This window comes from Lonchura striata, chromosome 15, assembly GCF_050655825.1.
Source record: "Lonchura striata isolate lonStrDom1 chromosome 15, ASM5065582v1, whole genome shotgun sequence".
Lineage (NCBI taxonomy): Eukaryota > Metazoa > Chordata > Aves > Passeriformes > Estrildidae > Lonchura > Lonchura striata.
The window spans coordinates 6,109,343-6,135,744 of NC_140717.1; the positions used below are offsets into that span (position 1 = coordinate 6,109,343).

Consider the following 26,402-nt stretch of genomic DNA (forward strand, 5'->3'; position numbering starts at 1 on the left):
ATGTTTTCCTTTGTAAGGGCCTATGTGATTAGATGTTTATCCTCTGTTCCCGGGAGAGCAGACATTGTGGTTCATATTTTCTGTTTTGTGAAGCAAGATTTCATATAGCTGACTACGTCTCTGGAATCTATGTCATTCTCCCCCTAAAATGAACTGAAAGCAAATTGGCTTTCTAAAACATGAAAGAAGCCTAGAGCAAACTCTTTGTCATCACATTCCTGGTCAAATCCAGCATTAGCCTTTCACAGAGTTTCTAATATTTAGTAACGTCTGTGGTTTCCCATGGGGTTGCTTAGGTGAACATAATAAGTGAGAGCTGTTGAAAGAGAAAAGAATGAAAACTTCATCATGAACTGAATTGAGCAAAAACTGGAGGTTGCATGCATGTTTTGCATGTAGTTCTTTAAAATCATGCTACTTTCAGTCCAATGTTTCTTTCCTTTGCAATTATTAATCAGAGACAGAAAATACCGCCTTATACAAAACCTACGTAGATTAATTGAATTCTTACTGGTATATACCAGAAACATAGCAGAAATTATGGAGTGATTATTCACATCAACTAAATTTTAAACTTCAGCTCCTGGACTGTATAAATACCTGAAGGGAATGGAGAGAGCAGAGGACACTTGTCAGCTCTGGGCAGAAGCTTGTCCCTTCTCCACTGACTGTGTGGGGAGCTGGTCTTGGAAATGAAGGGCTCCAGGTGCCCCCAGAAGAGGGATAACCTGTGTCCATTTGACTGAACATGACAAATTTATAGGGAGCATGGCAGTTCCAACAAAAGGGAACTGTTCCCATCTCCCTGCTGAGATGCCAGCAGATCCTGATTGCTGACTGAGAACTTGGCTCTGACTTGCAAAGTGCAACCTCAACATGTCCTGCAATATTACTAATAAATGAGAGCCCTTGCCTTAAGAGGTGCATGGTTCTGTATGTGTTTGGTATTTTTAGAACTGGGGTGGGGTTTAAAATGTGTTTTTCAAGGGTCATACTGTTATATTTAAAAGAAATTCTGGGAGATATTAGAGAAAAATATCTGGACAAACCAGTGTTCAGTCTTGAGTAAAGGAAGCTCACTTTGAAGTAAAGTTCTCTTCATTTTTTCATCCACATATCGTATCTGTCACCTTTTTGTCACATTCTTCTCTCTCATATTAAAATGTTGCCCAACTTGGTTCATTTTGTTAATTATTTGCCTTTCCTTAAATTTTAAATGCTTTTATTTAGGACTGTCTTAAAATATAGACAGTGAAACAGGCAGGGAAAATGTCAAACTTTGAGCTGTTGTGATTTTTGTTGTTGTTGTGCTTAATCCTGTGCAACACAGGTTGCAGTTGCTCATGCATAAAATCCTAACTTAAAAAATCTCCCCAGTGCCAAACAGTGATGAAATAGTATTTTAAAAACAGCTTAAAATTTGTGTTCGCTCCATCCTCATGGTGCTTTACTTCTTACGCAAAAGTAGTTTTCAAATAAAACATAAAGGATGATTAATGGATATTTTTAACTTTTTATTTTTACTTTTTTCATTCTGTACAGTCAGATCTGAATAATGTTATGAAAGAGAAATAGCATTTTAATATTATTTTGGTCTCGAAGTAGCATATTGTTTTTAGATACAGGAATCAATGCATGTGGCAAACTCACTGTGAATTGTGTCTAAATTTAGTAGGTGTCTTCAACAATCAACCAAAAACTCTAATGTTCAAATCAGCTTTGTTATCTTGCTACTACATTTTCCTGAGTTTAACTTTGGTTCGATTGAGTTTATGTTCCAGTTCTGATGTGAGTGCTTTTTGCCTAAAGGGTGCTCTGGAATTATGACTGTTCCAAGGGTGAACTCGGTTATTTTTAGGGAAGTTAAACATCTGGATGTTCACTGCAGAACCTTTTCCAAGAAAGCATTTTGTTTCTGAGCAAGAAATATCAGCAGAAATATAGATGCAGCACAACAGAGTGTCATCTGTGCCCTTCCAGGGCACTCGGGTGTTTTCAGAGCAGTCTGTTTCTTAAAGTGCCTCTGGGATTACAGAAGGATATCAGGATTTAGCTCTGTAGTATTTTTGTAGGTGGCTTTGAGACTTTGGAATCCAGAGCAGGGATGAAACCAAGCAAAGGTGCCAAATTAGGAGTGGTTATGGGGGACATAAGGATTATATTTGAAATGTTTCTAAGACTCCAGGTGTTTGCATTCTGGCTGAAAAAAAAAAAAAAGGTTTGAGATCAGTTGATTGGAGAAAATTGTTCTCTGTCAGTGTTAAGCAGTTTTCTGAAATTTAAAAAGTGGTACAGGTACGATATAGGATTTGGAGTAGAAAATTTAAGTTGTATGTAATGGTTTTAAGTCTTTCTCATATATGTTGTATGTGTATGGGAAAAAACCCTCGAGGTAAATTGTGAAACTTAAATGAATTAAAACTGAAATGACTTCAAAAAGAGGCTGGCGTCTCTTTTGTATGAGCTGTCTTACACCTTTGATTATGCACAATACTGCTTTTAAAATGAATCCTGCCTGCCTAGTTTGGACCTTGAATGGCTAGGTCAAAAGTCTTATGAAAATAGCTAATGTGTTATGAAAATATTGATTGCTGAAACACCGCACTTCCAGCTCAGGGTTTTTTTTCTCCTGTAGCAGTTTCCCAGTGCTCATTAGAGAACTGTGAACTTAGAGAACTTTTTATTTTCCTTAGAGAACTTTTATTTTCTCGGTACATTGTGAGTGTCCTTAGCTCTATACTCTTTTTTTCCTTCAGCAGGAAAACGTCAGATTTCCAAATTTTAGTTGCTATTCGAATATTGTTTTCTAATATTGTTGATAAAACGGTAAATCTGCTTCTAGTGGGAGGCAATTTTTAAAACTCATTGATACATAGGTGCTTTAAGTACCTCTTGAGGATATCAGGACTCCTGTGTGTACATGCTGAAAGGTTTCTGTCTCTCCAGCTGTGTATTTGCTGGTGTGATAAGAGATTGTTCCTCCCCACAAATACAGTTTGATTTCACTTGTTTGATAGTGGGAGACTGTTGCCAAGTTGAAAAGACTGCTTTGTTTATTTGAAGTATTTAAATCCGGTCACTCACTTTGATTTGTATTTTGTTACTTGCTACATACATTACATGAAAATGTGAATTGAAACAGATGGTGAAGGATCAGAATTTAACATGTAACATTTCCAGCATGTAAAATTTCCTGGAAAGCTGAGTCTTCTGTATGGCATCAGCAGCCTGTGTTCAAAACCACATTCTGTTTGTTTTATAGTAGCTCCTGGATGCCAGGCATATATTAAGTTGTTCTGAGCCTGCTGCTGCATGGACATCCCCATTGAGCTCAGCAGTTCTGTGTTTTTCCTAAAAGAATTGAGCTGTTAATTCCCTATTCCTTGGGGAAATTATTTTAAGTTAATGTCAAAATTGGAGATCATTGCTCCTGTGGGTTCAGAATTCATACTAAAGTGTCTGTTCACTCTTTTCAAAGCAATCCTATTAAAGATGGAAAGAATAGAAGTTAACCTGGCTTGCATTTATTTGTTTTCCTTTCTATCCCTGTGGTTGGAAGTGTCATGATTTTTAGTAACTACTGAAAAATCTGATGTGGCTGCTCCTGTCAGGGCTGGACTGGCATTTTGTCTGGGTTCAGTTTATGGTGGTAAAGATGTAATCTGACTCTGCTGTGACATTTAATGAATATTGAAGGAAAAAAAATCTTTTTAGAAGTGGATCTCTGCTCTGTTGCAGTTGTTGTGTTGCAGTTTCTCTAAGCCTAAAATACCCATTAAAGGAGTACAGCATGAATTAATGAAGTGAGATGTGTATTTAGAATGACTGGTGCAAATTAGTGAAGCCAGAAAGAACTTACTTTCCTATGTAATGTTATCTCAATGCCTTTACCTAGAAATTTGCTTTTTAAAAGGCAAACATTTTGTCTAGTAAAAATAGCATTTTGGTTTTGTTTGGGATTTCTAGTAGTTTTCAAGCCTGGCTATCACTGGGTTTGCAGGCTATTACAGACTCACCGTGTATGTTGTCTGATGTTGGAGCTGGGGTGCACATTTCAGTTCTGTGTTTGTAGAAGGAGAATGCTACATAATGAAATGACAATATCTCTCTGATAAAACTAGTTCAGTTTTCAAGTGGGTGTTATTTGATGCTGGTCAAACAGAGATTTCATTTGGTCCTCTACATGAAGTCTCCTATACTTCAGTTTGTCCAAAAGGTTTATGTGGCACAATATTGAACACATGACAGCTGCTGTTAAGAAAATTTGCTGTGAATAAGCATTTCAGCATTTGGAGGCCCAGCTCAGCATGTGAGATGCCTCTAATAATCTCTGAACATTATCATTTAATTAAACCTCTACTGTTTAGAATAAGTGAGTACAAAAGAGCAGTAGGACATGTTCTCCTTCTTTTTCTTGTTTCTCAAGACTGAAAAGAACATACTGGGTAATACATTTGGAACTGGTCCACTTGCTCTTTGTGTTCTTTGGGTTTTGGTGTCCCCTCCCCGAAAAAAAGCACAGTGGGTGAAACTTTGAAGAAGAACTGCTACTTTTTGTGTTGTCACTAGTGTTCCTGTGACTATGGAGATATTAACTGGAAAAAGAATTTGGATTTGAGGGGGAAATTGGATCACTTTACAGTTTGGTGTTGGGAAAGAGTGTAGGTTCTCCTGTTGTGAGTAAGACAATTTTAGGTCATTTTAATCTCAGAGTTCTTCCACTTTGTGTTTCCTTTTGCCTGTGAGACAGCTTCTCCCCTTACTGTGTATTTTTTTAGACTAAATAAACTCAGTTCCTGTCTCTCCTAGTCATCTTAGAAACTCATCCTGCACTCATCCCAGTGACAGGCTAATAATTCTGCTCACACTGAAACTAAATTCATATCTGAGCCTGCCTTCCCCCTCAGCAGTCCTCTCTCCCTTCTCTGCTGGATGAATTGTGTGCTCTTACACCGCACGACTCAAAAAAAAAAAGAAAATTGAGAGGACACCTCCAGAAAAAAAAGTGTCTGTCTAAAATACTGGCATTAATAGGTTTGCTAGTGTGGGGAAATCATAATGCTCATAATGTAAAACCATAATTGACTTCTGTAGTACATCACATGCAGTTTTAACAAGGTAATTGCATTAGAGTCTGTTTATGTGCATTTAGTGCCATGCTAACAATTGAAGCTGAAGTTCTGTTTCCTGCTTCATGATACCCTGAGTCACCCAGCCTTTGGCACAGATACGTGCATTGCTTGGCTGTATTTGTGTGTAATCTCATCTTGGTGCTTTATGCTCAGAAATTTTCCTCTTCTAATAAACACACATTTGCTTGTTTGGGTTGTCCTTCTATGGTAAGTAAAATAGTAATTTCTTCCCATTGATTAAGAGACTTTGTAAGTGTGCCTGTGCTTGAAGGGGTGAGTTGCATCAGAACAGGAGGAAATTCCCAGTTTTAAACATAATTTCCCTCTTTGTACCGCCTCAGTTGTAACTGAACTAGACATGGGAATTGTGGTGTGTTCAAACACGCCTTTGTACATTCTCTCTGGGTGGGATCCATTCAGTAGTGAAAAGCTGCTCTTTGGTAATATATTGGTAGTGTAGGTCCTAATTTATTTTATGTTTAAAGGAGTTTAGTATTTGTAAAAAAGTTGCCTTGCATTTGCTATTCAAAATGCAAATTGCGTTGCTTTTTTATTTTAGAATTATATTTCTGGTTTTGTGAATAGCAGTGCATTATTTTTAAAAAATGAAGTACTGGAATTATGAAATATTATCATTACAATATTACAAGTGTGAGATTTTGCTTCAAGATTTTTGTTCTAGCTCAGTGGAAGGTTTGGTTTTTTGCTTTTGTTGTAGTTTTGTTGGTTTTTCTTTTTAACTCCTTGGCTTTCCACTTAAATAGCAAAGTAGCAGGCATGTTTCAGTTAGTGCTTCTGCTTCAAGGAAGAAAGGAAACATACCTTACATAGTCTGGATTCATTGTTGGCAGTTCCTTCACCCACTTGAAGCTCATTTTTGCCCCACCAGCACTTTTTTCTTGTATTATCAGGAATAATGGTAATACTTTCTGCTTTCTACTTTTTGTGCCTTTTGATCATGTTTGTATGTTTGGAAAATAGACCGGTTCAACTGAGTTTGACTTCTGTGCCTGTCTGCCAAAGTAACCTGACACTCTTGCAGAGCTTTGGGTCTATTACAGGCCCAAGTAGCTTCTTGGAGTTCTTGAGATGAGCAAGTGTAGAGCTGAAGTCTTCCAATCCCTCTTTTCTAAATTTAGAAAAAGTTAGTCTGAGTGTCATGGTTCAAAAATACTCAAAAGTAAGGCTGTGTCCAATTTTATGAGTTTGTTTGATATTCTCTGACTATTTGAGAGAGGTTGGATTTGGTTCTCTTTGTTTATTTTTCCTTAAGTGAAAACATAATTTATTGTGCATGTAGACAATGTTACAGAACACACTATCAGAAGTGGTACATTAATTGTTTGGCAATAACTTGCAAAGTAAATATCAATCTCTTAACTGTGAGGCAGATAGGAGATATTTGCTCAGCACTGTCTTCCAGGTCCAGATGGAGCAGCAGGGAGGACTGGGACAAATATTTAACTCCAAATTACAGAAACTCCCATGTTTTATCAGCTTACGGCACAGGGTCTTCTGAGATCTGTTGGCTGAACGTGGAACTTGTGGTGTGGCAGCTGGGTTGGCAGTGTTGAGTCATGAGAGAAATTGCTTGTCAGCATTGGCACTGCGGTGCCAGCGGCGTCTGCAGGAGCAGCACCCCCTGAGCCCGGGGGCAAGAGCTGTGCCCGAGCTGGGGCTGGCAGCAGCAGCTGCTGGGTCACCAGCATCTCCTGTGGCACCTGGATGGGGCTTCAGGGCCTGGGGGATTCTGTGGGAGAGGCTGAGACTCCTTCTGCAAGGGAAATGTGTTTTCCTGTAAGCTGGGAGTAGGGAGCATCCTCCTGTTTTATATGATTATAGTCATTCTGATGAACTTTTCTGTTAAGTGCAAAAAGACTTAGGGAGATCAAAACATAGATGGGAGTCTAGGGTGAGGATTCTGGGGAGGTTTTTATTTTTTTCTTGTAATTAGAGTAAGTGCCATAAAATGAAACCCAGCACTGACCAGCCTTCTGTGTAATGCGGAGCTGGACCACCAAGTGATTGAAAACTCCAGGTTGCATATATGACTGGGCTATAAATTGATACCTTTATATCCCAAAGAGGTCTTAGCCATCAGAATTGTAGAAAATTTTCCTGTGCCAAGGATAACCACTGACGTTTCCAAATGGCCCTTTATGAAACACGATGTTATTTGGATCATGATGAGGCTGTCTAACGTAAAACTGTAGACAGCTTGTACAGTGGTACTTTGTAGACTTTAATTACCGTAACCACACCCTTGATTTGCCTTTTTTCCTGATGTAAAAAGGGCTATTTTTTGAATATTCATACAGTTCAAAGTGGTAATTTAGATAGAAGAGCTGTTTCAGCAATTCTTTGGGGTAGGCTAAATATTGGACTGACCTTTGCAGAGTTCACTGGTCTGCTGGAATCTGAAAATTTACATGAAGAAATGTACTTGTGGCTCTGGCAGGAGAAGATTGTGTGTAACAGATCTTGGTTTGACCTCCTCTCTTCTCCCTCCTTCCAGTCCTCCTCTTGATTATTTCTAGAAGATGGAAACAGTTTTCTCGATGAGGAAAGTCTCCCTGTGTGGTCAGTTCTTTCTTGCAGCTAAGCTGCAACTCTCTTGCTTTGTCAGATGTCTCATATATATCCCTATGTGCATTGTCATAGTTATATATTTACATTTTGTTTTCATATTTGCTGATTTTAATTCTTCCACAAAAACATTGTATTCATACTTCTGTTTGGCAATTTTTATGGTACTACCACGAAATTTGAATCTATCCTCTGCAGTAAATTGAAGTCTTTTGTAAAGTGATAAACTATGAAGGCTGTTAAGACAGTAGGAGGAGATGAGGAGTGGTGTTTTGGCTGGACTTTTCCTTGTTGGCCACAAACTGAACCAATTTTTCTCCTCCAAGAGAAACTGTATTTTAGGAGAATGCCAGTGAGCCAAGAGACCTGCTTCAGCTGGGAAAAGACAGAAGTGGAGTGAACAGAGAAAAGGTTAGGGGGTTTGTGGTGGTGCCCCCTGTCCTCGAAGGAAAAGAGAAGATCTCTGTTCTTGGACCCTCGGCCCCAGGGGAAAATGGGGGGACTGTGGTCCCAAAAAATGAAAAAACTGAACTGTTGTTTTTCTCTCCCTCTTGGCAGGGCATCCTTGAAAGGAAAAATCCTAAAAGCAGTCTGTCCATCCATGCATTGGTGGTGAGAGCACTGTGCATGGAAAGGAGAAGGGTCACCATGGCAAACTTTTCTCCGGGCGGTGCCATGTGTGACATGGAAACACAGGATGTGGAGCTGTGATTTTGGGGGGTCTGTGGCACAGGAGAGACTCTGTCTCCCTCGATGGACTGAGTATTGATTGTTTGGGGGGTGGAAACCTGATTGGGGTCCAGATTGTGTCTCGCTGTGGTTTGTTAGAGTTAGGTGGTGGGAGGAAGAATGCTTTACAAGGTTTTCATTTTGATCTTTATAGTTTTTTTTTTCTTTTATAGTAGTAGCTTAATAAAGTTTTTTTTTCTGTTATTAAGCTTAAGCCTGCTTTACTCTGTTCTCAATTGCATTTCACAGCATTCAATTAAGAAATTGCATTTTCATGAGGTCACTGGCATTGTGCCAGTCTCAAACCATGACACACAAAAACGTCGTATTTATACTTCTGTTTGGCAGTTTTTATGGTACTACCACAAAATTTGAATCTACCCTCTGCAGTAAATTGAAGTCTTTTGTAAAGTGATAAACTATGAAGACTGTTAAAGACAATACAGTTTCTTTAATTAGTTCAGCAAATGGGTTTTATTTTTTTTTCTCCTCCTCAAGCATCTTTTAAACAAGCTGATAGTTTGGCCCTTGCAAATGCAGTATGGTTGCTTCTTGCCCCTCACTGAATACCCCACTTGTTGTTGGTGCTGGGGCTTGTTAGTGAATGGCCAGTGCCTCGAGGTGTTGTACTGTGGTGGAGCTGTGCTGCTGGAGCAAAGCTGTCTGCAGTTCACTAGTGAAAACCAAATCTGAAAGGACTGAAACAGCACACAATATTATAAAATGTTATCATATATTGCAACAGCTACAGCACTTATGGTGTGTTTTGAAAATTAATTTAATTAAAGCAGTGCTTACTTCTGCATGGAAGGTTGGTTACAGGAAGATAGGAAGGTTAGTTTTATTTAATTTACTTTAGCTCCAACAAAGCTTGCATTACAGGTGTGTGTATTACAATGTGCTTAGTGAGATCTAACTGTAAGTTGTTCCCAAAAGGTTTTTAGTCCCCCCTTGTTCGTGGCCACATCTTGGCTCTTTTTCTCTTTGTGTCACACCTGCTGATTGTGCAGCTGCCTGCCTGAATGAAAACTTGCTTCACAAAAACGGGGCTGTGATGATTTTTTTCTACCTCTTCCTTTTTCTCCTGCCCATGAATAAGTTTTAGTATCAAAACACAAGCTAATTGTAGTGGCAAGTATTTGAAAAAGCAGGTTTTGTTTGCAAAACTATTAATGAAGTCAGAGGTGAACAAAATGAAGTTGATAAAATTTGCAGTGGAGCCTTTTAGACTTTTCTTGCCTAAGCTTTCAATTTTCAAACCAATGTAGGCAAATCCTATCATAAGCTGAAGTCCTTCAGATTTAATTGTCAAGAAGGGATAAAAGTAACAAGAGTTTTAGGAAACAGAACCCAGGCTGTGCCTTGGCTCAGCAGTTTGCTGGGGCTGGTCTGCAGCAGGATGCCAGTGTTGTAGAAGTTGCCTGATCTGCTACAGCTCAATTAAAACACAATTAAAATATAAAGTCAAGTAAAACATTTGCTACTATCAAGCTCTGTATCTTGATATCAAATGTGTTTTTCCACATATTCTTGTTGAATTTAACTCACTGAAATTATACTCATTCAGTGGGAGTTCCCCTATTGTAGACATCATTGTATAGATGTACTTTTCACAGTTTCAAAATCCTGGTGATACAATTTCAAAATCTTGCTACTGGAGAGGATTCCTTGGCTGGTGTTCACATATATTTGGCAGCAAAAGCATGCTCTGCTTTTCATGACTGCTTGTTTTTTCTGTCTTTGAGAAAGACAGGAGGGAAGGTTCCCAGATCTTTTTTCATTTGTCAAGTTTAGAGCAAAACTCTCAACCAACCAACCAACCAACTCTCCTCAATAACATAAGGAAAGTCAAAAAAGTATTTTGTGTGTGTGTTTAGGTAAGAGATAAAAATTACGTATCCAAGCTCCCATTCCAGTGTGGAAAAAAAAGGCAGTGTTTTCTGTGACAACAATGTCAAAGGCAATCCATATGATTCCTGGATATTTATTTTAGTTCAGGCTACTTCATACTCAGATATGCGTGTCCAGTACAACTTATTTGAAGCTGTACTGGTTATTTTTTCTCTATTAACCACTGATTGCAAATTTTGCTCCCAAATATCCTGTTGACTGTGGTTCCACCAAAGCTCAGGGGACATCAGGAGCTGAAAATATTTTTGAGGTATGTAAGCACTATCCTGTGTTGATTTGGTATAATGCTCTTTTGAATGACTGAAATATTGTTATGCTTCCATGTAGGGACTGGAAGTTGTGCTCCCATTCCTGCAAGGAAACAAGTGCTCCAAGCTTTTGTGAAATCTGGAAATCTTCCAGTGGCTGTAATTCCTAAAAACTGTGAAACATATTATTCTTTGTTCTGTTGGCAAACATTGGGGTGAACCAAAGGAGTAGCTTGGAGAATGTTTTTAACAGAAAATATATTTTTTTCAAGACTGTGTCTCCTGATGCCTTACTGGATTCTTCAATTTCCTCTCAAAGTGAGCTCAGAGGAGTGTTTGCTTTTAGCAATTTAGTTGGGAGCTTGGAATTTGGTTTTGCAGAGATAATTTAGGGAAACAGCTTTCTGGAAAGGACAGAAGAGGTGCTTGGGATTTAAAATTGTATGGGTAGGAAAAAAAATATGTATGGTAGTTAATAGTGTGAAAATGTTGTTCTGGGACCTCTGCCTGGTAAACAGCAGAATTTCTCTAGTTACAGTTTGAAATGCCTGCCTGAGCCCTAACAGACTCTGTGTAGGAAAGTCTGGTTTTACTGGGACATTTTATATTACTCTTTTCTCTTTGTTTTGTTTTGTTTCACTTTAGACTTGTTTTATTTTCTGACATAACCCATGTTTCCATGAATTACTCATACTTAGCATGACAGTGAGATCTGCACATGACAATGAGATGAAATTGTAAACTCACTTTGGAAAACAACTATTTCTTTAACAGAGGCAAAGCCATAGCAATTTGCTTGCTTTTCCTATGAATCACACTAAAGAATAGAATAGTGTTGAGATATGTTTACAGCTGTGGATGCCATGACTTCACACTTAAAATTATACCTTTAACTGTTACACTCAGATTTAACTTTGGTTTGGCAGCGAGCCTAATGGAGGCTCTTAAATATGTATATATCTTACACACGTAAGGCAGCTGAAAGAGGCTTTTTAGTCACACCCTTGACCTGGAATCCAGTAAAGGAAAAAAGTTGTATTGGTTTTACCTATGGGTTGAGTCCACCCCCCAGCCAAAATGAGTATTTGTGCAATTAACTGTAATTGATCTTCATGTCCATGGCAGTGCTCTTCTTTCATGTGTCCTAGGACTGTGCTCCGGAGTTCTAGATTTTGATTTGTGCTCTTACTAAATAATTCTACAGTGGCAGCTCACAAATGCCAGGTACATGAGCATCAGAAATGAATTGCTTTTAGCAATAAATTGGCCTAATCACTGAGTTACCACACACTCTTTTTAAGGAATGAAATAGTAGAATGTTTTAAAAGCTTACAAAGTAGGTAGATTCAGAAAAATGTTTTCCTCATGAGTGGCACATTCCTGCATGATCCAAAATAGCCACAGTCATCGGGTCAGTGCAGCTGTGTGAGGGTGAATGTTGTTTTCTATGTGGAGTTAATAGCTCTAAAAACCTGGTATGGGGCAGAGGAAGTGCAGAAATACTCTTCAACTTGCTTCAAGTTTACAAACTGCTGTTTCTTGACTTTCTGTTTTTTCTGTTGCTAAGACAATCACTGATGGAATAAACAGACTAAAAGTGCTTTGAAATACATGAAACCCTTGGAAGGAGGGAAGTGGAAACTTTCTCCATCTTTGATTTTGACATTGAACACCAGATTTCCAGCAGAAGTTGATTGTTCTGATTTGGTTTAGTGGGTTTTTTGTGTTACATTGGGGATTTTTCTATTTCCCTTTGAAAGAGTTGCCCATTAGCTGAGATGGGACCCTCACACTGAATGTGTGCCTTCAGCAAGTTCTGAGAATGAATGATGAATACAGAGCAGGGAGGGAGAGGCAGAGGGAAGTGCCCTGTCATCACTCTTCTGATGCTGGTACCACCCATGAGGAATTTTCTTCCCAAGAGAATTGGGGTGCATGTTTAGTTGGGCATGGATTATTGTCACTTACCTTGTGAGGAGACAGTGGACATTTGATTATAAGGGTGGTATTTGAAATGCAGGTGAAGAGTACCATATTGATTGGGCAAATAGTCATGGATTTAATGTGGGCTGAAGAATATTTGAAGTTTTGTGTGATCACTTCTCAAGCAGCCACATCCTTCAGAAACTGAAATATGTGAGTGGAAATATCCATTCATGTATAGATCCACTTTACCCCAGACGTGGCCAGTATGAAAAGCTCTCCATGAGTTTTGAAAAGGAATTCTGTATAGGAGAAAAATTGTGGACTAAAACTGTAGTCTTTCTGACTTATATTACGTGTCAAGTAAGTCCCTTAATTTCACCAGTTAGTTTTTTAAACAAAAGATGAGGTAAACACCTGTCATGACTGATTGTCTCTCCCCAGAGGAAGATCAGTGAATTAAATGATCTCCTTACATTCCCAGTGTGAATTTGTGATTCTGTGATATCACACACAGATTTGGGAAGATTTGGTCCCATTAAACACAGCAAAAGCTTTTCTATTTTAATCCATCTGTATTCAAGCCTATCTCTAGTATGCTCACCATCCTTTTATAGTCTTGTTTTCCTTAATCTTGTGAACTCTTGGATGTTTTGATCACTGATTTAAAAAAAGTGATGAAATGCAATCTCTCTTCATGTGAGCTGTAGTGAACTTAGTTCATCTGCTGCACTTTCTGAGTCATTGTGATTTATTTGTCGCTATGTTGTTTGCATTCTTGTATAGGTTCAGTAAGTATGCAGGGAAGGTTTGTCTTGCTGCTGTTACAGCAGCTTTTGTATGAGAATTATTCATTTCCAAGGCCTTTACTGTGCATTGCTATGGAAACTTCAGGGCACAGGCCTCTCATTACTCCCTTGGCAGAATTCTTCACAATAATTTCTCTTGTACCTGGAAGTCAGGAGTGATATTTATTCATTGATGGGCTGAATTTTTATGATCATACATTTAGTAGACATCTTGTGCAAGCAGGGGTTTTAATTCCAAATACATAAAACTTCCCTGATATTTTGAGCAATAATTTTAGGGTACTTAAGCTAATGCTGAAACTGAATAGTCTTTTCTCTTTGATTCTATGTCCAGAGATGAGCCAGATCAAGAGTCTGAATCACTTGAGAAACTTTCCTATTTGTTCTTCATTATTATTCAGGGAGGCTGGTTTCTCAGTCTGGGGTTGTGTTGTGGTTTTGCAGATGGTTATGCAGAGATGAGATGAAGAAGAACAGGTGATTGGAAAAGGTGAGAAGTTGCTTTTGTGATGGCTGTGTTGGCTTGTGGTCATTTCAGATTGCCCATGACAGGTAGGTTGTGTAGAGGGGAATTCTCTGCACTGACACCTGGAGACACCTTTGGTTCCTAGCTTGGGTCTTCATTGGACAAAGTGAGTTGCAGATTCTTACTGCTCAACACAGAGGGCAAAAAGAATCACCAGACTTTGCCTGAGGTTTCCTTCTGCAGGTTTGGAAGGACTGTTACCCAGAAACTGCTTGTCTTTTGGTGATAAGGAAGAGCTGGAACATGAAAACCAGTGCTTATGTTGGCTGAGTGATTTTGAGTGGAAATGCAAAAGAAAAAAAGCCCCCAAAAGTACATAATAAGAAAACAGGCAGATAGCAGAGACCTTGTAGGGCCCACAGAGACAGGTGAGCTTGGACCTGGAGGGACAGGGGCAAAGAGCTTGACCTGCAGCTGCTGACTGACAGCAAAGAGCTTCCAAGAGTCTTCAGTGTGGCACCACTACTGTTGTTGTGGCAGCTTTGATTAGTGGTTACCATCTTCCCTAGCTGGGAATGAAGTGGGTCTCTGTTCCCTTGGGAATACAGAAGTTATTCATTTTTTCCCAGAAGAGGGGAGAGTGCTGCTTGGAAGGCCAGCCCTGAGTGCTGTGGTGTGTTTTGCGTGGTTACTGCTTGGGAGTGAGTGGTGGTGTGTCCCGGCGGCTGGGCACCCCTGGAATTGTTCTCTAGGTGAAGTCTATGGAGCAGCCTGTGCCAGGCTGGACAGCTCTGCTGGGATTGTTGTCTGGACAATGCTCTCACTGTAAAGCTGTAGGGCGGACACACAGAATATGTTATGGAACAGTGCTTGCTGTGTCCCTGGCTTGGCATGCCTTAGCAGGCTCTGTGTTGTGAGCACTTGCCCATGAAGCTGCCAGGAATAGATGCCTAATGGCAGAGAATTTAGGAAAATTGGTCTCAGCCATGTAAAGATGCAGGTTCAGAGTGAGATTTCAGGTTATAGAGGAAGCAACTGGGGAGTCACCTCTCAGTAGCTGGCTGGGAAAACAGTCTTAAGGCACCAGAGTGCTTGGTTTTATTAAGTACTAGGGTGTAATAATTAGTTACTTGTTACTTAAGTAACATTCTGATAGCTTTATTAATAGTAATTCTTAAACCAGCTTCCTTACATGGATGTTGAATTTCAGGTGTGGTAGTGCAAGAATCTTGAAAAATGTACTTGCTTGGGAAAACCCATGTTGTCTTTGTATTTTGAGCAGTGCTCTGCACATATACTAGTTTGGAAATAAGTTGGGAGTTGTTCTTGTAACATGACACACAGGTGAACTGCACTGAAGTCAGTCTTCAAAAGAGCCTTTAGCATGGCCTTATCCAGTATTAATTTTCAGACTGAGGAGGAAAAAATAATATTTTCTTTGTAGATTGTTATGTTGTAAGTACTGAGAATTGCATCTAAAATCAGTACTTAAGTCAAGGGATAACTGTGCACAAGCTTGTTACAGGCATTTTCTGTGCATAGGTTTTCATTACTTGTTCCAAGATTGAAGAGTTGTACAGAAATACCTTGTTAGAAGGAAGATGGTTTCATTTTTATATGTGCAGTGAGAGGCTGCTTAGATGTGACTGCAGCTTCTGAAAAGTGTCATTGGTGTGGCTTCTGGTTTTGGCTGATGCCATTTGAGAAGAACATGGCACTGATCCTGTTTGGCTGTGAGAACATGTGAACTCACATACTTGAAATATGCCCACAGGAGAATCCCATTATGTGCATGTGGAATCTGTTGGGTTTGTAGAAGGTTATTTAAATTTCAGTTAAAATTACAAATTGGTTTGCAAGACACTGTCATTCTGAATACTATTAAAAAATGGAAGTAACCTTACTTTGTTATTCTTTCATGTGATAGTCATTTGCTTATTACCTCTAACCTAGATTAATGTGTTAGGGAGTATTTATGTGGGATCAAGGATTTTTAGTCTCTTAATGAACTGCCCATCCAGTCAGTAGTTAGGATCTTACGAAGCAGTTCTGGTTTCAGGTCTTGTGCAATACCTTAAATGATGTAGGGAAATGTAATGTTTAAAAGATGCAAGGTTTTATTACAATGAGATTCACTTTGGCATTATAAAATTATCCTTCAAGTTTGCTTGTGGGTTACTTGTGTTGGAAACTTTGCATGGAATCTGGAGATGCCTGAGCTGCTCTCTTGGTTCAGCCTGTCACACTCTGTGTGTTTTGCCTTGTTCTTTTTCCAGCTGCCTGAGGAAGAAGGAAAGTGTGACTGTATCTCCCTGGCCCTGTTTTTGGAATATCAGTGAATATGAATTTCCCCAGACCATTATCCTGGTAGCAGCTTGGAGCTTTTAGGTTGTCCTGTTCCAGGATCTCTCTGAGGGGTGGTGAGGAAACATCTCTGGTCTGTGATGAGTTTCTAATTACTCTGTTGGCCATCACTTATGCAGGGTGGAAGGACTTTAATTCTCATTCCTGCCGTGCACAGAATCAGCAGGTTGCAGTCCTGAGCACCACTGCAGCCTGGCAGCAGGGCTGGGATGTGTTAGATCATTGTTTAACATGGGCTTGCATTTCTTCAGTTTCTTTCATCAAACCAGAGGGCTCTCAGTTTTAATACAAAACTTATGGAATGTGCATAGGGCTGATCCATGGTCCATGTATCATCTCTGTTTTATGAATCTTTCTAACATTTACAGCGTTGTTTTGACTAATGTTTAAAACTGTGACAAAATGGCATTTTAATTATCATAGCCTCCAGTGTTGTCACTGAGTGAAGAATTATGAAGAAAACATTGTTCATCTCAAAAGTATTTGCCGATTTGTGAAGATAAAATTTTATGAACATAAGTTAATAAAATTCATTGCATAACCCTGGCCATGTTTAATCCATTCTGAAATGGCATTAATTTTATTTTTCTCATAGATGTGGAGTTTCTGAGTATCTTTTAACAGATGAGTTCCACTATTTATTCTCAAACCCAAACAATACAAAGCTTTCCTTTCCCTTTGTGCAGGGCTGGATGAGGGAATGCTTCCCTCTGAAGTCAGAGTTAGAAACAGGACATAGACCAGTGGGATTGTCCTCAGGCTGTTTCCTTTGGTGCAAGTTTAGCTGTAACCATGGCATGAAAATAATGTGCTGTGAGCTATATTGTATATAACCTGAACGTTTATATGCGTACTGGTTGTAAGTGCTGAGTTATTATGTTGCATGTATTTGCAATTCACTATATTGATCTTCATGGATGCTTTTTAGGCCTCTGTTCCACAGCCTGGTAACTGCAGGTCATAAATACAAAGAAAATACAATATTTAAAACTTAAGTTTGTCTTGATGTGTTGGCCAACATTATGAGAAAATAAGGTACCTGTTTTTTACTTTTACTGTGGAGCTATGTGAAAGTTATTAATGGTAATTAACCAAAGCAGTTTCTAATTTCTTAAAAGCTTATTGCACAAGTATTTAATTCCATCTAGAAAAGGCAGTCTTTTTGTCAGTGATATTTAATATTGAGTATCTGTAGTAGAAGATTCACGTTTGTGTTTATATAGTAAAAGAAAATATTCTAAATTGTGTATCTAGTGGTTTGGTAATTATCTCTGAATTGCTTTTGAATTGGGAATGGGATGAGTGTTTCTTTAACTGTCTCGTATCTTCAGTTTTTATTTGCTCAATGGTACTTAATTTGGAACAATAACGTAATTCAATTATCTTTGTTCCGTATCCATAGCCTTGCTGAAAATAGGATTTTTGGTTGATTTCAGAAGTATTCAGTTATGTCTTTTGTAGGATAAGACAAATGCGATTAGCATTGTGTATTATTCTTGTTCTTTTCCATTACTTTAGCACAAGTTATGGAAAAGCTGTTGGGAGTTGCAGAGTGACTCCCTCTTGCCTGCTGTGCCCCTCCCAGCACAGTGGCCTCTGCTGCATTAATGTTCATATTTCCATGCTTTAAACACGGTGTGTTACATTAGGAAATCAGTCAGATAAAGCTGGGTTTAAGCTTCCTGCTGAAATGTCCATCAGTAATCCTGCACTGAGTGATCTGCAAGATGGAGTAGGGAAGTGATCGTGTGTAGTTTAATAAATGCGTGTTGCTGCTTGTTCTGAGGTTTGGGCTTTGGTTTTTGGGGGATTTCTTTTATTTGTTTGGGGTTTTTCCCCCCAGCTAAGTGAGCTTTAACTGCCATGCTGCCACTCTGAAGATGTAAGAAGTGTTATGGAAAACAGGTTACTGTTATTGACATGCAGGTTTTGCAGTAGCTGCATCTGAAGTAATTTTAATGAGTTTGAGGAAAAAAACCCTGAATCTGGTGAGTTCAGAATAAATTACCACAAGGCTTTTGAGTTGTCCTTCGGTGACTGTGCAGGTTTTTCATGCTGCAGCCTTGAATATAAAAAGTTAATTCACAAGCTGCAGGTTTTGTGTTTTACATGAGACAAGAACTTCAGAGGGAGCTCCCATGATTTGTCATCCGGTTCTGTATTCGTATTAAAATAAGAAAAAGAAATAGCAAATGGCACTGGAGAAATGGACACTCAAAATGACAAGCCTGCCTTCTTTTTTCCAATTCCAGGGCATATTCCCTTGTGGATTCCAGTCAAGTGTCTACCTTCCTGATTTCTATTCTCCTCATAGTCTATGGCAGTTTCAGGTAAGATTTTCTTTTTAAGGTTCTGCAGAGTTTTTATTTTTCAAGTAAAAATATTGCAAGTGACTGAATACAGTTTATGCCTTTTTGTGTCATTGTATCTTTGTAAGACATAGCCAACATAAAAAAAAATTATTTGCTTCAGAGGAGGAAATGGAAAAGAAGAAATAACAGCAAGCTGGGGTTTCTGAAAGATGTAATTGTTTGTCATGGTAAAAGCACATATAAGATAGCTTAAAAGTCAGTCCTTGAGGACAGCTCTGTAAAATCATATTTTAGAGAGTAGAAAAGGATTGTTGGGACAGGTAGAAGGTAATGTTCTCGATAGCAGAGTTTCCTGTACATTAGCCAGTGGTGGTCCGTTGTAAATGCTCTCCTGTGATTCCCAACCTGTCCTGTAGATCAGCGATCCCCGGTCCCAGTGCCGTGTGCTGGAGTGTCACAGCCTCATGGAGAAGTGGGAAGCACTGTCAGCATCTGAGAACTGCTGCAGGATGAGTTTGAGTCTTCAAAAATCAAATTTGCCTCATTTTAGGAGACTTGAGTATAGTTTAGAGAAAACACAATTATCCTTTTAGACTTGCATGCTGTATTATACAGTTTGTTTTACTGTAGTGGCACCTAAGGAATGAGGCTTGCACTGACACATTAAAACAACAGAATGACAATATGTAAGTGGTTTCTTTTAAAACTTACATACAACATGGTTTTCTTTCTGCTTCTTAAAGAACATTGCTTCATTTCACTGTGACAAAAGGCCTTATGCTCACTACAGAGTCTCTGAACTGCTCTGAGTATTCCTGAAATAGATGATAGCTGTGCTCATCCATATGATGTAAGCTGCAGCTGTTTTAGGATAAGAGGTTTTATATCACTACTGTAAGTTAATAAAGTCATATAATGAAAGAGACAATTTTTTTGCAAGAGCTGTCTGTTGTTGTTAGCAAGTGTTAGGTAACAGCACTGCTGGTGAAATTAAAACAGAAGGCTTTAGGAAAACAAAATTTAGAGATTATCAGAATAAAAAATTAATCAAAGGTTGGATTTGTTTAGTTTTTTCTTCATGTTTGGAGCCAGATTAGCATATAGTTGAGGGACTAATTAAATTGTTAACTATTTGAATTTATGCTATTGCGTAAAAAGGAGCTATGCATCTGGCTGCAAGAAGCAATAGCATTTATTAAAATTCAATTATGAAAACATAGTGCAATATAAAACAGCAGGAGTGTGAACTTCAATTCCTTGTCTTTCTTGGAGCTCCTTGCCCTTCAAAATTTTCTCCTGCTGTTTGACATCCTCTTCCTATTGGTAACTACACATGCTCTTAGCATTTTGTCCTATATTTCACATTTAAAACTCCTCACCTAGCAAAGACTCACCTAGCAGTCTGACTCACTGGATGGAGTAGTGGGATGGTGATGGATACAAACCCATTGAGGAAATGTCCTGTTTTAGTCTTTTGCCTTTGCGTGCATCCTGAGGACCCCACAATGTAAGTTACAGACCAAAGTAGGGCCCCAGAGTTTTAAAATTACTTTCCTAGTTAATTTGCTATATGTGGTTTCTCTAGCAGGTGTTTGAGCTGAAACGCACAGTTATGTTGGGGACTTGGACAAACTGATGGCCTTTGATCAGTGAGTGAGGTCAAAAGCAGTTTTTTACAGAAAATTGTGCAGTAGTGCTAACAAACAGGTCTGAAACATAATTAAGTTATTTAAGAAATTGAAGTGTGGTAGTAAGTTACAAAATTATATTCATCTGGAAATTCTTAAAGTAGTAAAATGAAAACTTTTGGCAAAGCAGATGAATTTTCTTAGAAAACTGATGTGCTGGAAAGATAAAAGTTACAGCTTAGGGTGCTCATTCTCATCTGTCAGCAGTGGTGTGTTCATCTGGATTTGAGTGCTTGTCTCCTGCAAAGCTGTTGGAAGCCAAAAAGAAAATAGCACTCCTCAGTTAACCTTTGTGTTGCAGAAGGTGGGTTTGCTTTCTGATTTTCAACTCAAAAGAAGCAGGTAGAGTTGTTGTGGCTGAAACAGAAGTGCAGTAATAGGATCAGAAAGAATTGGGTGTGTGAGTCATCAGGATAAAATCCACGTGTGTGGTGGATCTAATCTAAGGCAGGCAATGTCAGGGGAACAAAGGAAAACCTTGGTCCACTGTCCTTATTAATAGAAATAGCATTTGTCCAAAACAAATGAAAACATCCCAAACCCCCAGTATACTCAGAAGAATGTGTAATAAATTGTGGGTAAAGCCCAGAACCAGAACAAAGTGCAGCAGCAGAGTTGAGTTCCCCTTCTCTGACTGTGCATGAGCGAGCGTTTCCTGCCTACGTTTGTGCCGGGTCAGGAGTTTCAGCTTCCAGCCCTCCTGAACGTCTCTCTCATTACAGTCTGACTGCTCTCAGTCCTTGAACCTGATGTACTTTTATTACTGCCTGCCAAAGGGGCAAGTCTAATCCTTTAAACCATTACGAGCTGTAAACTGGAGCAAGTAGATGTGTTAGTTGTGGATCTTTAAAGAGGTGAGCTCAGCTTGAGGCAGGTTGTCTCTGAGGGCAAGACAGCCACCTTTTTGTCCAAATGCTTCTCTGTGACTTTAATGTTGGGGTTACTTTGCAGGTATTGGCTAAATCTTTTTCTATCCCATCACATCCCCAGACATGGGCTCTCAGCTTATGTAAAGCCAGATTTAACCCAGTATCTACCTGTTCAAATACCTGCTTTTGAGCTGAACCAAGAACTGCGGGATGACCCTGGGGCCTTCTCTCTCTGGGCTTTGAGTATCCAAAGTGTGGGTGTGAATAGAAAGTAGCTCACACGGTGAACCCAGTGTCCTGTGAGCATGGTGTGCTGAGGGCTGTGGCATTCCCCTGCTCCCAGAGCTTTCGGGTGGGTGCCTGTCCTCACTGGCAGAGCAAGGAGGAACATCTCAATAAATTGTATCTGCAGGTGCCTCTATAGATAGATCCTTGTGTTCCTATTTTCTCCATTGCTTGATAAGAAATCTCCTGCAGGGTTTCCCTGAGGCATTTCTGCGGTGGAGTGATCCATAGTTGAATCTGAACTTTGCAGGCAGTGCTGTGCCAGCAGCTTACTCATTCCTTTGGCCTCAGCGTAACCCTCCCCAGGGGCTCCCTGTGAGAGGGTGACTCGCTTTGCTTTGAAACCCTGCACTGGAAATGCAACCAGCTGGAGCTCTGAGGACCCACAGCAGAAACAATGGAGCAGCTCAGTGCCCCAGGGGAGATGCTGACTCAACACTCCCTTTGGGAGCCCAGGAGAAACTTGAACAAAACAGCAAATGTTTCCCAGCTTGCCATTTCTCTACAGCCCAGTAGTTTTATCTTGTTTTACAGTATGATTTTTAACTTTCTTGGAAGGTGTTTTAGTGATAGCTTCTCAGGCTTTTTTATTATGTTAGAGATAATTTGTAGCAGAGGAAGAGCCAAATCTTAAAACGCTTGGAAGTTATTCAGAGGTTGGCTTGGAAGAGCAGCTGTGTTGTTAAGTGAAAGTAATTTCCTAATTTATGCATATTTTGGAGGCAGGGATATTTATAGGTAATAATAATTGCTGACACTGTGGCAGTGAAAAGAAAGGGGCTGAGGTTGTTTATGAGCAGTAGATCTGATAGGTTTTATTTCCAATTTTCTCTGCTGATAGAAATCCCTTAAATTACAAGTTGCTGGATGCCACTGGGAGAATGATGGTGTGAGGGGTCTTGCTAAACTGTGCTAATTCAGAGGGGAAGAAAACACTGCACTCAGAAAAGAATTATCTTGTTTGTCTGAATCTTGGACCAAGTCCTGAAGGGCTGTCAGCCTCCTCCCAGATTTTTATAGCTTGAGAGGAAAACTGTAAAGCTACAATGCATAATGGGGAAAAAGGGAGTGAGAATGAATGGTGGAGGCACTCCAAACAAAGGGCAGAGCAAAGAGATCTTTAGAAGAACAAGCTAAGAACAACAGATTAATTTGTTAGAATTTTAGTGTTCTCTATTGCCTCTTTGTATTTTCCATAACTCTTTAGCTGATGATCTATGATCTGTGTAGAAGCACTATGGGTCTGAGGTGGAAGCTTCCTCATGTTTTGCCTGAGACCAAAAGCTGCTTTAATCTCATAACACTGTTGGGGGGCATTTGCTTAATAGAAGCAAAGGAAACAAACCAGTTCTGTGCTGGAAGAGCCTTTTTCTTGGTTTTGTTTTATGGAGTAAAGCTGCTCAACCCCTCTGTCTTTAATACACCACATGTGTCTTGATCCTATAGACCTGATTGTGCCTAATTCCAGATTCTGGGGCTGCAGCACAGACTTGCTCACCTGTGCATTGCAGTAGGTGATCAGTGCACTGCAATAAAATATCTGTGACACTTCTAGAATAGCTTAGAAGACCATGGTGTATTTATTACTGGTCTGATAAATGAATAGAATTTGTTTAATTTGTGTAACTTAGTTAAGGTAAACTTGAAAAGAAGTTTAATGCCTGTTGACTGGAAGTTTTATTGAAATACTTGGATGCTGCTGTAAGCTTAAGACAGGAGCTGTACAGTGGGAGATGCACAGTGCTTCTGGTGGTTCTCTGTAGCTAGTTTGAATAAATCAATATGCAGCTAAATCAGGGATACCATACATGTATCAGTGAGAAACTGTCGTGGTAAACTTGGATCGCTGGTATTTTTTGTTAAAAAGCACACTGAATTTAACAATATAAATTATTGCTGGTCAAAAAAGACCTTAAGTGAAATTCCCCCTTTTCAGAAAGTTAAGCCAGATGTGTTAGAATATAATTTGGAAGTTGTATCAAAGTGAAGGACTGTGACAGAAGGAGTAGAATAGTGTCCTAAACTGGAACTTTAAAAAAGTGTTTATATCAACTTGAAAAGATGAATCAGTAACAGCTGAGCTGTCTACTCAGGGGAGTGTTGTCAGCTCCTATGGATTAATAAAAGTGTATTAAATTGTACTGTTTATTCAGAGCTTCCTCTAGTCATCTGTGTGCATGTGAAATATATATCTGGTTATTTTTGAGGCTTTGCTGAAATTTTTTCAGTGAAGTAAGACCTTACATTAAGCAGACACTTAAAAGCTATTTCGGGTCATTCATAAGAACATTTCAAGGAAAGAAATATTATTGTCTTAAAAATGAAACCTGATAGTCAAATTTGAAAGAAAAGGAAAAAAAAAGAGAACTTGGAAAGAGTTCAGATTTTGAATTGAAATGTTTATTGTGCTTCCATCATGTTCTGCACTTCCCAGAAATCAGGTAACAACAAGCAGCAGCACAGATATTCAATAGTCCCCAGTGTAGACACTGTGGTGACTGATCCCACTGTCAGAATTTGGGATGTGGGGCCTCATTTGGAACCAAGCACTGCAGTTATTTTAATTTCCCACTGTGTCTGGTGTTGTTTCTAATAACCAGCATTGCGGGGCTTTTCCAGGGGGAGGGTGCTGTGGCAGTGGGAATGAGACTGCAGCTGATGAGCCTAAACAGGCGTTTGGAACTCATTGTCACATTTGCCTTGTTCCCTGCAGGTCTCTGAACATGGACTTTGAGAATCAAGACAAAGAGAAAGACAACAGCAGCGCCACTGGGTCTTTTAATGGCAACAGCACCAATAACAGTAAGGATCAGCTTTACTCCTTACCCTTCCTGCTTCACCTCAGTGCTGCACCTCCTGCTTCACCTGTGTGTGTGTCTGAGCTGCTGCATTGCAGATTCACCTGATCCCACCTCGCTGTGCTCCGACACTGCTGTCCACGGCTGGGTCACGCCCGTGGAAGCTGAATTTAAAACATCAACATAACATTTCCATAATGCATAAAAATTGCATGTGGCACAATTTGTCAGGTTTGACTGGAAATGGAAACAGCTTTACTTTGAAAAAAGCCATCCCACAGTTAGGAGAAGGGAGTATAATTCCTTTTTGGCTGGAGCTCATTGCTGTGGCATGTTGGCCAGTCTGTAAGCAGGGAGTGATTGCAGGGTGCACTGACAAATCCCTAAGGGGGATTCACCTCATCAGTAGAGACACTGAAGTAGAGTTCACATGGCTCTGGACAACTCATTTATAATGGACAACAAAGTATGTGTCTGCACACTGTCTATTCAGAGTGGGATTAACATGTCAGCTCCTGCGTGGTGACTGTCCCTTCTGTGGTCGATAAATAGATTGCAGGCAGCTTGGCCATCTGACATGCACAGTTTTACAGGTAAAAATATGGAGCCAATCAGTTGAGTGGAACACAGCGTGCACAGTGTGTTGTAAATTCATGCTTGAGTTTAACTGAAGGCAATTTATATTGCCATATTTTGAGAAAAGGTTCTAGAGTGAAATAGTTCCCAGCGTATAGAAGGCAGGAGTAAGAAGCCCTGTGCATGAAACCCTGAATGCTAAGCTTGTTTTGTTTAAAGCAAGAAGTGTAGCTTTAAAATGATGAATGAAATAACATATTTGTATGTGTCTCTTGCTGGTTTTGTCTTTCTAATGTAGATTCTTGGAATTTAAATAGTTGTCACAGCACTGCTTCTGTTGGCAGCACAGAGCAAAGAGGTTGCTGTGCTTGGTGATACAGCAATGAGCATTTGAGGCTTTTGGCATCTGGGAAGGAAGAGAAGACAGTCTGGGGCTAGGGAATAAGCACATTAAGGAGATTAGCTGTCAAAATGATCAGAAATTAAATTAAGAACTCTGACATTTAATGTTGCAGGCACTAATTCCCAGATGCCAAGGTGGTGTGCAGTGTGTCATTTCTGGGTTTTTCTTTTGTTTGGTTTTTCCCTTGGGAAGTTGAAGGACATGTGAATAAATGTGCTTTCTCAGAGCAGGAGGAATCAGATCTAAGTCACAGATGAGAATTTTGGTGTCTTCACACTGTCATCACTGGACTATCTACATTGTACTTTACCTTAATGTACCAGACCTCAGCAATGTAGAAATCCCAAGTGACAGAGTTATTCTGCTTTTTATTTTTTAAATTTATTGTGCTACTTATGTTTAAGAGTAATAGATAATTATATGAACTAACAAATGACATGACCATGTGCAACTGTCATGACTTTCATGCTTTTTGTTCAGCTTTTCTTTTATGAAAATGGTTGAATATTTATAACAGATACTAAGTTGTAGTGAGTGTATTTCATGTGTGATTGAGGCTTTTCAGTGTAATTAGATACATTGGTAACTGAGTCATACAGGTAACCTGTTATTTGTATGAGTTGCCACTCTTCACAGGAAACAATAAATAAGACACATTGTCAGACAGAAACACAGACAAACAATCTGTGTGTATATTTACTTGACTGCATATGTCTCACAACCCTAAAGGCCTTCAAATCCTAGGATTGCTAAAACCCCCTTCATACAGCAGTGTTTAATTACTTTAGGATACCACAGTTGATGTCAAGCTGTTTTTTTTTCTATTGGTCACATACCAAGTGACTACTTCAGATGTTCCCTATTTTCACTTTACTGCTCTGCAAGTAGAAGTGTGTCTTCTATTTCTAATTGGGTTGCTGCTTATGGCTTCTTCCACCTGCCCCAGGGAATCAAATGTATATATAGCTACAGAGACTGGTTAAGTCTTGGAATTTGTGGGGTTAGGTGGACTTCTCAATTTTGCTGGTCATTCTGAAAACTCAGAAATACAGTAAAAGTTGTCCTCTCCCATGATTAACATCCCTGGTAGTCACTAGTCACACTGCATGAGTGAGTTGAGGGAAATACTAAGAATAAAATAATTCAGTATTTCTGCCCTGCTGAAAATTACTGCCAGTTATGAAATGCAAGCCTGAATTTGTTGGTTTTTTTGCAAAAGGCAATTACAGTGCACTTCACTGTCCTGGTGGTTTCATAAACAGGTAAATAACTTGGGTATTTTTTTGAAAACTGCCCCTTATTG

At 39.4% G+C, this 26,402-nt stretch overlaps 1 protein-coding gene across 3 annotated transcripts in view; it reads left to right on the top strand.

Moving 5' to 3' along the window:
- Positions 1-26,402, top strand: part of SPPL3 (signal peptide peptidase like 3) — a 56,251-nt gene that overhangs the window by 15,001 nt on the left and 14,848 nt on the right. For 2 of the 3 annotated variants that reach the window (XM_021549915.4, XM_085593054.1), the window contains exons 2-3: positions 18,421-18,498; positions 24,036-24,124. In XM_021549915.4, coding sequence (XP_021405590.1) covers positions 18,421-18,498; positions 24,036-24,124 — 167 coding nt within the window. Of the gene's footprint in view, positions 1-18,420; positions 18,499-18,525; positions 20,473-24,035; positions 24,125-26,402 lie in introns of those variants that run through there. The other variant, XM_085593055.1, reaches the window with a different exon arrangement.